The sequence below is a fragment of the Macrobrachium rosenbergii genome, chromosome 21 (assembly GCF_040412425.1).
Source record: "Macrobrachium rosenbergii isolate ZJJX-2024 chromosome 21, ASM4041242v1, whole genome shotgun sequence".
In the NCBI taxonomy this organism is placed as follows: Eukaryota; Metazoa; Arthropoda; class Malacostraca; order Decapoda; family Palaemonidae; genus Macrobrachium; species Macrobrachium rosenbergii.
In genome coordinates this window covers 786,091-798,199 of record NC_089761.1, presented here as the reverse complement: position 1 = coordinate 798,199, position 12,109 = coordinate 786,091, and the positions used below count along the sequence as shown (strand labels likewise).

The following is a 12,109-nucleotide window of genomic DNA, read 5'->3' as shown; positions in this document are numbered from 1 at the left end:
CTAAAAGAACCAAAATGAGATCAAAACGAGACAGTAGTGGTGACGCCAAGGCAACATTAATTGTTAATGACTCCTCTGGATCATACTGTCCTTTTGGATTTGTCGCTGCTATAATGCTGCATCGAGTATTCAACTTACACACAAGGCCAGCCTGTGGGATATAAGCAATAGTTAACTACTGTCAAAGCCGATGACACCTTTGATTAATTATTCTAATATCCAAGAAAATATCACTTAAATGGGAATCAAGTCTAAGGAAAGAGTAGAGTTTTGGCATGAATATTAGTTAGTACCCAAAAACCACTTGATTATTGCTAATGAGGAGGTAAGTACTTGAATAACTGACCACAACATCCAGGAGGTAAATCCATAAAATCTTCCTCACTGATCTGAAATAAAAAGCTCCCATAATGGTTTACTATGCTACAGATGTGCTTAAGGGTCAACTTGCATCCATGAATTACAAACTCATGTGTGCAATTCAATGAGACCCAGACACCAGAAGAGAAACCTCTAGAATAGAGTTATACTGTAATACAGAATGCCAGAAATATACGGAAAACTGACTGAAGCAGTCCCCATGTGGCAATATGGAATGCTCTCTCAAACTTAAAAGAGAAACTTTTGTAATACATATAAAAGTCACATTATCGAAGCAGATTACAGCAATTTTGGCTCCATCTTATCTACACAAAAAAACCTAGATTTTCAAAAAATTTATTATTTGGATACTTGCCTACTGTTGAAGATAGTTATTTCTTTGCACCAGCATTCAAAATAAAAGATATTTCGGCTGACCCGGTCAACTGTCTTGTTTACCTGTCCTCCACAAAGTGTGGTTTGAATGTTTCAGCTTGTCATAATTTTTGAATGCCCGCTAAATTGAGGGGAGGCTGGGCAGGTTCTACTTTAACAACAAGTAAATAACCAAATAATAAATTTCATTATGAAAATTTACATTATTTGGGGTAATCTTACCTCCTGTCAAAACAAAGACAGCTGAGTCCCACATTGAGAGAAGGACAAAAATCTGCTCAGCCAAGCAAACTAAAGGTTTCTCACATAAAGCCCAAAGCAATCTAACCTGATCTGGGATCCTTTCTGGGTTGTAGTGCTGCCAGAATTTGGATCCTTCTTAAGGAATAAGGCTGTCTAGTATAAGAAATGGTTAGTGCATCCTTAAGGAGAAAGCCACCTCAGCAGAAGCAGTGTTAATGAGACCCCTATGCCTGGGTCCAACAACCAAAACTAAAGAATATCTGTTGAAACAAGGTAGAGCACCTATACAAATCTTTATAGTTCCCACCACTCAAGACCAGGCTCTAAAATTAAGGAGAGACTACAAGGGTGCTCTTATGTTTGGTCCATGAAAAGATTGTACTTGCTGCTACCAGAAGACTAAGGGTTGTGGTTTCAAACAAAATTTCCACGTTTTTAAAGAAATGTGCGGCATATTAATTTTCTACAGAGACAAATTTCTCAAAATTAAATGAAGTAGCAAAAGCCCTTACATTATGAATAATTACCTCTAGCAAAGGCAATAGGTCAAGATTTTGCTTTTCATGCGGTAATTTGTCTAAATAGCAAACAAAAAAATGGGCAATGCCTTTCGACATGGTAGTGTTCGATTTCCTAATGCACAAATTTATTACTATCACCTATAATGGGCTTTAATCAAAGTACACTCTAATTGCCGCCCTTGTACAGCATAAAAGTGTCTTTATCTCAATACCCCTAAATGATGTCAAATCCAGCATCTAAAAACCCTTGGAAGTGAAATGCCTTAAAATTGTTCTTAGCTCTAAACCCAGGGCAAGAACAAAACGCTAATGTCTTACAAAAACACTTGAAATTAGCTTACTCTTTCGTGGGCGCTAGGGCTACCTAGAGTGTGTTTGAATAGATAATTGCTTTAAAGAGGCCGGTTCTAAGATTCAAAGGCTGGGAATAAAAAATTCTAACCATGTCAAAGCTCCAAAATGAGTGATAAGTCATTCAATGATTCAAGGCAACTCGATTTTAAAAGACCTAAAGAACTAATGAGATCCAGGTCATAAGCAATGAGTAGCTGAGCCTGACATAAAACACAAGAAGTCATTGAACTAAATCCTGTAGCTGCTGGGACTGACAGCTTTTCAAGTAACTAGGAAAACTAAAGACTCAATTCAGTTGTCTACAGAGGTAGAGATAATACCTCAAGACAGACTCCAAGTGATACATTGGCCACTACCTCTGAAATATATTTAGTAGTCAGGTTTCTTGTAAAAGTTTCTTGTAAACAAAATGTAGCCCGAGTGGGCCATGGTTCTTTAACATACTCAGGACGGGCTGTCTTGACTGGAGATGCAACAAACAAAGGAGGGGAAAACAACAAAAAACAATATAATGAGCTTAAAATTAATTTATTTACAATATTTACAAGAGGTCTGGTAAAAAGATAAAAACCATAAATACAAAAAAACCAAAAGGCAGCTCTAGAAAAATAAACAACAGCAGGCAGAAAAAAAACCAAACATACGTCCTCCATCGGGCACCAAGACAGCCCTCAGCTGTACAACAGGGACAAAACCCATCAACCAGAAAACCCCGATGGAGACGTCAGACAGCCTCAATCAAAGATGAGCAGCTCGTGGTCACACGACTACTCATGGTCACACTCCACCTCTACGACGTGCTCCGCCGGATGAATTTGTGCTCAAAAAACTCGACCAACGACTCAAAAAACTGCCTGCTGCTGCTGCCACTTGCTACCGCTGCCCTACCAGACCCGACTGGCGACAGAAAACCGCAGCTCACCCGACAAAACATCAAAACAAAAAAACTTGAAGGTAAGGAAGCAATCCAAAGGAACAAGGGGAACCAGCAGTTCCCAAAACCATCACCCGTGACACCTCCCACCTAAAAAAAAAAAAAAAATTTTTTTTTTTACTCATGATCCTCAATGCCGTAGACAACCCCGCCAGCCAAAACAGAGCCGCCCTGTCTCAGTCGCCATTGCAGGGCCGTTATGCAGGTTCTTTAACATACTCAGGACGGGCTGTCTTGACTGACCAGATGCAACAAACAAAGGAGGGGAAAACAACAAAAAACAATATAATGAGCTTAAAATTAATTTATTTACAATATTTACAAGTGGTCAGGTCTGGTAAAAGATAAAAACCATAAATACAAAAAAAAAAAAGCAGCTCTAACTGGCAAGTTAAATAAACAAAAAGTAGCTGTAAGAAAAAGGCAAAAATAAACAACAGCAGGCAGAAAAAAACCAAACATACGTCCTCCATCGGGGCACCAAGACAGCCCTCAGCTGTACAACAGGGACAAAACCCATCAACCAGAAAACTCTGGAGACGTCAGACAGCCTTACCTGTCATCAAAGATGAGCAGCTTGGGGGTCAGACTACTTGTGGTCCCCACTCAACCTCTATGATGCTCATCCCGTTTTCTGAGGTGCCTTCAGCTGCAACCTAAGGTAAGGGAGGCAATACACAATCTTATTATCATTATTGTGAATTGTATATTTATTACCTGTTCATTTGCCCTTGTACCACTGCCGCTACTTCGCCCTACCAGACCCGACCCACGACAGAAAACCCGGCGCTCACCGGATCAAAACAAAAAAACTTGTCAATCCACAAAAAGGAACGGCGGGGAACCAGCAGTTCCATATTTTTGATCCCCCAATGTCCAACAAGTCAGGTTCTTTAACATACTCAGGGCGGGCTGTCTTGACTGACGGCAGATGCAACAAACAAAGGAGGGGAAAACAACAAAAACAATATAATGAAAAATTAATTTATTTACATGTTTTCAAGTGAGTCAGGTCTGGTAAAAGATAAAAACCATAAATACAAAAAAAAAAAAGTCAGCTCTAACAAAATTTAAATAAACAAAAAGTAGCTGTAAGAAAAAGGCAAAAATAAAACAACAGCAGGCAGAAAAAAAAAAACCAAACATACGTCCTCCATGACCAAGACAGCCCTCAGCTGTACAACAGGGACAAAACCCATCAACCAGAAAACCCCGATGGAGGCGTCAGGACAGCCTCACGCTGTCATCAAAGATGAGCAGCTCGTGGTCACACGACTACTCATGGTCACACTCCACCCTCTACGACGTGCTCCACCGTGTGGCGTGCTCCAATTTGCTGCTCAAAAACTGCGACCAACGTCAACTCCAAAAACTGCCTGCTGCTGCTGCCACTGCCGCTACTTCGCTGCCCTACCAGACCCGACTGGCGACAGAAAACCGGCAGCTCACCGACGAAAACATCAAAACAAAAAAACTTGAAGGTAAGGAGGCAGCAATCCACAAAGGGAACGAGCGGGGAACCAGCAGTTCCCAGGTGACATTGAGGATAGACTCTAGAGACACAAAAAACTTCACACTCACAAGAGATAGCTGACCAAGTCAACACACAGTAATTGGATGAATGTGGAAGTGTATTGACACGAGTATTCCCTCACACTCTAAGTGAGAAGGCGGAATGAGCAAGGACACAGACATCCCCACCCACACACATATTACCGCAAACTTCTCAGAGGCAGGCGTCTCCCTCGTGCAACCCAACACACCCATCCACAGGGCACCGAAGAAGACGAACACCCCTCCCAGCTGGCATCGAGAAGGCGGGGCCCCCTCTGCCGCCCCAGCAGATACCTGCTCTGATCAGATGTTACCTACGTCTTGGGGGAGGGAGTATTGTAAAGTCCCCACTCAACAGGTTCTCTATGATGAACATCCCGTTTTCTGAGGTGCCTTCACAAAACAATGGTTTTTTATTATCATTATTGTGAATTTGTTTATTACCTGTGTCATTTGCCCTTGAACTGTCAAATGTCCAACCAGCTATTGTTAATCATCATGTTTTTAGAACTGGTTCTTAGAGAAATATTTGACCTCAGGTCACTTGATTTAGCTATTCGTGGGGAAGTTACCTCATCCCCACAAATACTGAAGGTTTACTATATATATATTGTTATCAACACTATTTTATATATATGATATCAGGTCACTTGTAAATTTTGTACTCATGTATCTGGTATATGAGCCAACCAGCATGCCGCTTTAAAGAGGGTTGCTTCATCAATAAACCAGAAGTACTTGTCTTCCTGCTCATTATTTGGCTCTCACAACCCTATAGATAGTTTGGTTTTCTACGTTTTTCCAACAAACAATGGTTTTTAGTTTGTTTTGTGTCTGTCTGAACTATCAAAACAGGCAGTTCTAAGTGTCTTTAGAAGGGTTCTTAGTATTCGAGGGATTTAGCTATTAGGTAGGGGGTTATGCATCCCCACAAATACTGGGGTTTACTATATATATATATATATATATATATATATATATATATATATATATATATATATATATATATATATATATATATATATATATATATATATATATATATATATATATACAGTCACTGCAAAACACACCCTTTAAATGAACAAAAATCAGAGCAATGTTATAAAAACAGAAAATAATGGGCAAAGTTTTTGTTTTATTATCTTTATTCAATATTTTGACATTTCTCCATTATTTTTAAGTACTATCATGCACAAAAGTCCATTCCTTTGGCCATCCAGGGAGTGAACACGAATCCAGTGATTATGAAACACCGAAGCGGTTGAACAAGTAACAAATGGAAGACCCAACAGATGTTGCACAGTAAGGGCTTACGGGAACGGAGAGGAGGAGTGGGTATTTTTCTTGAGCATAGAGTAAAGTCTCCATATTCTAATATCATTAAGAAAGTGATCGTAAGGGTTTTGCTTAGGAAGTCAGTATTCATGAATTAGTACTCCCTACAGATGATCCTATCTTATAAACCGTAAACACTGAAGCTGAAATGTTTTGTATCGATCTTGTGGATAGTCATGTCTGTTGATGAGATATAATAATCTATAGGAAATACCAATTCATGAATACTGACTTCCTAAGCACTTTTCTTCTCAGGTTTACTTCGCATATTTTCTTAACTGCACATTTTACACTTAAACTCAATATCGTCAACAACAAAAACTTTACGTTCACTTTCTTGACAGTACTGAAATATAGGAACTTTATTCTCAAGAAAAATAGCTGCTTCCCACTCCTCCTTCATGCTCCCATATGTCCTCAAGGTCCAGCTCTTCGTTGGGTAAGTCGGTAGAGCTGCGGACTGGCACTCACTGGGCCGGAGTTCGATTCCCCGGCCAGCTGATGAAGAGTTAGAGGGATTTATTTCTGGTGATAGAAATTCATTTCTCGCTATAATGTGGTTCGGATTCCACAATAAGCTGTAGGTCCCATTGCTAAGTAACCAATTGGTTCTTCGCCACGCAAAGTAAGTCTAATCCTTCGGGCCAGCCCTAGGAGAGCTGTTAATCAGCGCAGTGGTCTGGTAAAACTAAGGTATAATTTTTTTTGTTGGGCCTTCCACTGGTTACTTGTTCAACTACTTCAGTGTTTCATAGTCACCGGATTCGCGTTCACTCTCTGGATGGCCAAGGGAACGGACTTTTGCGCACGATGGTACTTAAAACTAATGGAGAAATATCAAAATATTGAATAAAAGGTAATAAAACAAAAACTTTGCCTATTTTCCATTTTTATAACATTACTCTATTTTTGTTCATTTAAAGATTTTTTGTTCTATATATAAATATATATATATATATATATATATATATATATATATATATATATATATATATATATATATATATATATATATATATATATATATATATATATATATATATATATATATATATATATATATATATATATATATATATATATATATATATATATATATATATATATATATATATATATATATAAACACACACACACAGGCAGTCCCCAGTCATCTACTGAGGTTCCGTTCTGACAGCGTGACGATAAGTGAAAATCACCAATAACCAAAAATCGGGGATTTCAGCACCTCTGTTAACCCTTTAGCGCTGACTAGACGTATTTTACGTCAACAAAAGTTGTCTGTCGGGTGCCAAGTGGACGTAAAATACGTCGACTACAAAAAGTTTTTTTAAATATTCGCGGAAAAATACTTATAGGCCTCGTTTGCAAAAAATTTTAAATCACGCGCCTTGAGGGATGCTGGGAGTTCACGGATCACGCTGTTGTTTTGTTTACAAGCATGACCCAGCTGCGCATGCGCGAATTTCTTTCTTATCCCAAAAGAAAGTATCAGCTAACTCTGCTGAAAATCTCAGAAATTCTTTAGTCACTCTCGTAATTTTTGCACCATTTTCTATTAGCCTTTACATAAAGTTTTATATATGAAAATGTGTGCAATTTCATGAAGAATACAACAAAAAATAACTCAATTTTGACATATTTTCATATAAATCATGATGTGCCAAAATTTCAACCTTTGGTCAACTTTGACTTGACTGAAATGGTCGAAAAATGCAATTGTATGCTAAAACTCTTACATTCTAGTAATATTCAATCATTTACCTTCATTTTGCAACAAACGAGAAGTCTCTAGCACAATATTTCGATTTATGGTGAATTTTTGAAAAAACTTTTTCCTTATGTCCACGCTAACTGCTGAAAATCTCAGAAATTCTTTAGTCACTTTGTTGTAATTTTTGCACTGTTTTGTATTAGCCGTTACATAAACTTTATGTAACGGCTAATACAAAACAGTGCAAAAATTACGACAAAGTGACTAAAGAATTTCTGAGATTTTCAGCAGTTAGCGTGGATGTAAGGAAAAAGTTTTTTTCAAAAATTCACCATAAATCGAAATATTGTGCTATTTCATGTAGAATACAACAAAAAAATAACTCATGGTTGTAGCTTTTATCAATTTTGAAATATTTTCATATAAATCACAATAAGTGCCAAAATTTCAACCTTCGGTCAACTTTGACTCGACCGAAATGGTCGAAAAATGCAATTGTAAGCTAAAACTCTTACATTCTAGTAATATTCAATCATTTACCTTCATTTTGCAACAAACGGGAAGTCTCTAGCACAATATTTCGATTTATGGTGAATTTAAAAAAAAAAAACTTTTTTTTACGTCCGCACATTACGAATTCATGTATCATTTTGTGATAATATTTCTCTGTGTTGCTTTGATCGTTTTACAATTTGTTATATACCAAAATCATCGCAATTTAGTGTACAATACAAAGAAAAAAAAAATAACTCATTAGCTTTAACCGTTTTGCTCACAGTGCGATTTGTATACAATTATATATGAAATTTTTTTTTTGCGCTGTCATATATTTCAATATTTATACATAATATTTTTTCCATTTCTGATGGTTGCATATTAAACTTCAGGCAATGAGAAAAAAAGGAGCCAAAAATGAACTCTTAATCTTAAAAACTAAGCACGCTGTGATTTTTTGGAGAGAGAGAGAAAAAAAAAAAAAAAACTTTCTTTCTGCTTCAGCGCTAACTCCCAAACCCCGCCGGCATACGGCAGACACTTTTGTAAATAGAGGCTCGGCGTTTAAGAGTTAAGTATGTATTGGCACCAATACCCAATTATTGGCATCGATAAGCAGGAATCAGCAATTTGCGGCGCAGAATATTGCCGATTTTCATTGCTGGCCAGGCGCCATAAAACTGGATCGCAGATAACCGCGCCCCGCAGATAACTGGGGTCTGCCTGTATATATATAGTCATACCCCGAACTTATGCAAGGTTAGGTTCCAGAGCCCCTCGCGCAAGGTGCATTTTTGCATAACTTTGGCATGGTCTTTAAAAATGCTAATAAATGTTTATTTATAAAGTTTAAACACTAAATATGACCCTAATCATGTTCCCAAATTATTAAGCTAACTTTTAAATGAAATCAAAGTTACTGTTATTTCATTTAAAAGTTAGGTTTTTAATTTAATTTTAAAGTTAGCTTAATACATTGCCCTTAAAAAAAGAAATAAATGGTTGACATAAAAATAGAGTTTGAAGAGAATTTCTGCCTCTCTTCTTCCGACCAATCTATTTTTAGAAGTCTTCTCAACCTCTTTTAATAGCTTCTTTATTCTACGTCGCTTTCTCTTTGTTCTGAAATGCTTTTTCATGAACAAACAGTGTTTATTATTTGGACTAATACAACTCTTAATTATTATGTCTCTGTGTTTTAGAATGTATCTGCCACACTAGCGCATTTACACTTCGTAGATGGTACAGGTAAAATTAGATCAATTTAAACTATCTACTGTACAGGTAAAGATGTACAGAGAAATAATATATTGTAAAAATGTGTGAGTGCTAACAATATGAGAGAGAGAGAGAGAGAGAGAGAGAGAGAGAGAGAGAGAGAGAGAGAGAGAGAGAGAGAGGGTTGTCCTTACTTAAAGGGGGTGAAATTATTTATCAATTATTACAGAGACAGATGATGATAGAGAGAGAGAGAGAGAGAGAGAGAGAGAGAGAGAGAGAGAGAGAGAGAGAGAGTCCTTACTTGAAATATCAAGTTAAATTATTTGGGAATTATTACAGAGACAGAGAGGATAGCATGAAAGAGAGAGGTTATTCTTACGTTAGATATCAAAAGATGGAACTCCATGATTTATGAAGGAAAAAGGTAAAAGAAAGAAGAAAGAGAGAGAGAGAGAGAGAGTACCAGAAATCCTTTAACGCTCCGCGGGCGACAACTGACATATTTGACAGCTTTGCCCTCGCCACTCTCTTCAAAGGTTTCACAAAAGATCAGGAAATGATATTTGTTTGTTTAAAATATGACACAAATTACTACAGAAATGTATAAATTTTGTAATTAGTTATATTATTATTATTATTATTATTATTATCATTATTATTATTATTATTGTTATTATTGAATCTTATTAATCTTATTTATATTTTAAAATTACTTACTTATTATTAGGTAAATCATTTATTTATCATACAAAACAAATAAACATATACTGTACATGTAACCATAAAAATTCTCTCATCTCTGAGATAAGAGAATTGTTATGGTTACATGTATATGTTTATTTGTGTTATTGATAAATAAATGATTTACCTAATACAATAAGTACCAATTTTCAAATATTAATAAGACTAATAAGATTAAAAAATAATAACAGTAATAATAATAATAATAATAATAATAATAATAATAATAACATAACTGTAATTCCAAAACTTATGCATTTCTATAGTAAACTATATGACATTTTAAACAAGCAAATATCATTTCCCGATCTCTTGTGAAACCTTTGAAGAGAGGGGCGAGGGCATAGCTGTCAAATATGTCAATCATTCCCCACAGCAAGTCAAAGGATTTCTGGTACTATCTCTCTCTCTTCTTTCTTTTTCCTTCATAAACCATGAATTTCCATATTTCAATATCTAATGTAAGAATAACTCTCTCTCTCTCATGTTATTGAGAGAGAGATGTCAGCAAGATTCTGATTTTTTGATTTGCAGTCACTGGAGTAGTTAGGCTTTTTACAAGACCGAGAGACAGCCAGGGTTTCTGTAGAGGTTAGAATCAATAAAAGAACTGTGGCAACTAGATCACACTTTTCGATGAGCATAACAAATGTTGCTGTTAAAATGAGTCTGTCATGAGTATAGGATTGTCAGTAGAAGATGCAGTGGTAGCACATCAGCAGGACAGCAGGAAGTGGTGCCAGCCTTCATGTAGTAGGAGTCTGATGTGCCTTCATGTCTGCTCACAGGGGACTGTTCTATCTCAGTGAGGCCAGAGGAATGGGAGCATTTTTTATGTTGGTTCGTGGCTTACACCTCTACACAACCAGATCTCAGATGATGTTTATGTGACAGTTCACTCAGTTAGCCAGAAAGTTAGCATTCTGCAGGTTATATTGGCGTTAAGTGTTGTTAGGAGGGAATACAACATATGTAATAATACCAGCTTATGAGAACGCCAAGGAAGGGTTGAGACACTTATTATTGCCAAGGCAGCTAGAGAGTTGATCCATTGCATTGTATAGCAGAAGATCAGTTGAGTGATGAGAATAAAGTGTATCTGCAAGTTTCAAAACAATAAACACAAAGTCATGCCTTCCAGCAGGCCAGGTTTGTGAATGTCAAACACACCTCGGCTCTACCCGACTTCCTTTACCAAAACCGACTGTCGATTTTGACTCTGCGAGAAATATGTTCTTTTGTCACTGTCGGCACCGAGCGTTTCACATCTCGTTACGGCACAGCAAGGCAAGCCCATGCGTGACCATTACTGCGGCTGGAGGGCAAAAATAGCAGAATGCCAGTTACCTTTGGGAAATAGAGCATGGGTCTCTTTATATCTGTTAGACTTTCCTCAGCCAGTGGAAAAACAGTAAAGGGGGTGTTATCTGGGAAGGCGGCTATTTTTGTTTCAATTTTGAAGAAGATAAACAAAGATCAAAGCCTGCTGCAAGTGTTGCACAGAAACTCCATAAACACAATGAAAATTTGTCACAACATTCATATCTCAAAGAGTACGAAAAGGTCAGCATAGAAAGGATGAAAATGGGCAAACAAATGTAACATGAAAATAGTTGTATGGAATGCAGTTGTTCTGGGCCGAAAGTTGCATACTAAATAAAGTCAGTGCAAAGATGCAGTTGTCTTTTCCTCACTCAGAAATAATAACAAGATAGTATTGCTTGGGAAAATGCTATCAGTTGCTCATGTAAACATGATACAGCAGCACTTGTATTTGTATGAACAACATGGATGGTGCAAAGTCATTTGCTAGCAAGAATGTAAAATTAGTATGAAATTCTGCCAGTGATATCGACGCTCCAAACATTGTTTTGTATTCTCATTCATTATCTATTAAACATCTGTGTCCATATTAATTCTCTCAGAAGAGTATTGTGGTGATGTTAGTTCATGTATTTATAAGAATACTTTCTCATCTAGAAGAAGAATGACTTTTGTCATATACAAATAAAATAAAAATAATACAATATTTACAGTGAGCTAATATTATATGATTTTTTAATCTTTCTGTTTGATGTCTGCCAGCTTGTGTTGTCAAAATTCAAATAGCATATTTGCCTGATTTAAAGCTCTCATAACGTTACACACACTGCTTCATATTAGTTTGAGAATAAAATACTTTATATGAATTTCACACATGAGTAATACATTAGCAACATGGTTTAAAAGTTGTAAGAG

The 12,109-nt window shown here is 36.7% G+C and overlaps 1 protein-coding gene across 1 annotated transcript in view; it reads left to right on the top strand.

Annotated features, from left to right (window-relative positions):
• The window catches only part of LOC136849652 (uncharacterized), a 759,811-nt gene that overhangs the window by 623,397 nt on the left and 124,305 nt on the right, over window positions 1–12,109 (top strand). The window contains exon 12 of the mRNA XM_067122953.1: window positions 11,269–11,459. Coding sequence (XP_066979054.1) covers window positions 11,269–11,459 — 191 coding nt within the window. The remainder of the gene's footprint in view (window positions 1–11,268; window positions 11,460–12,109) is intronic.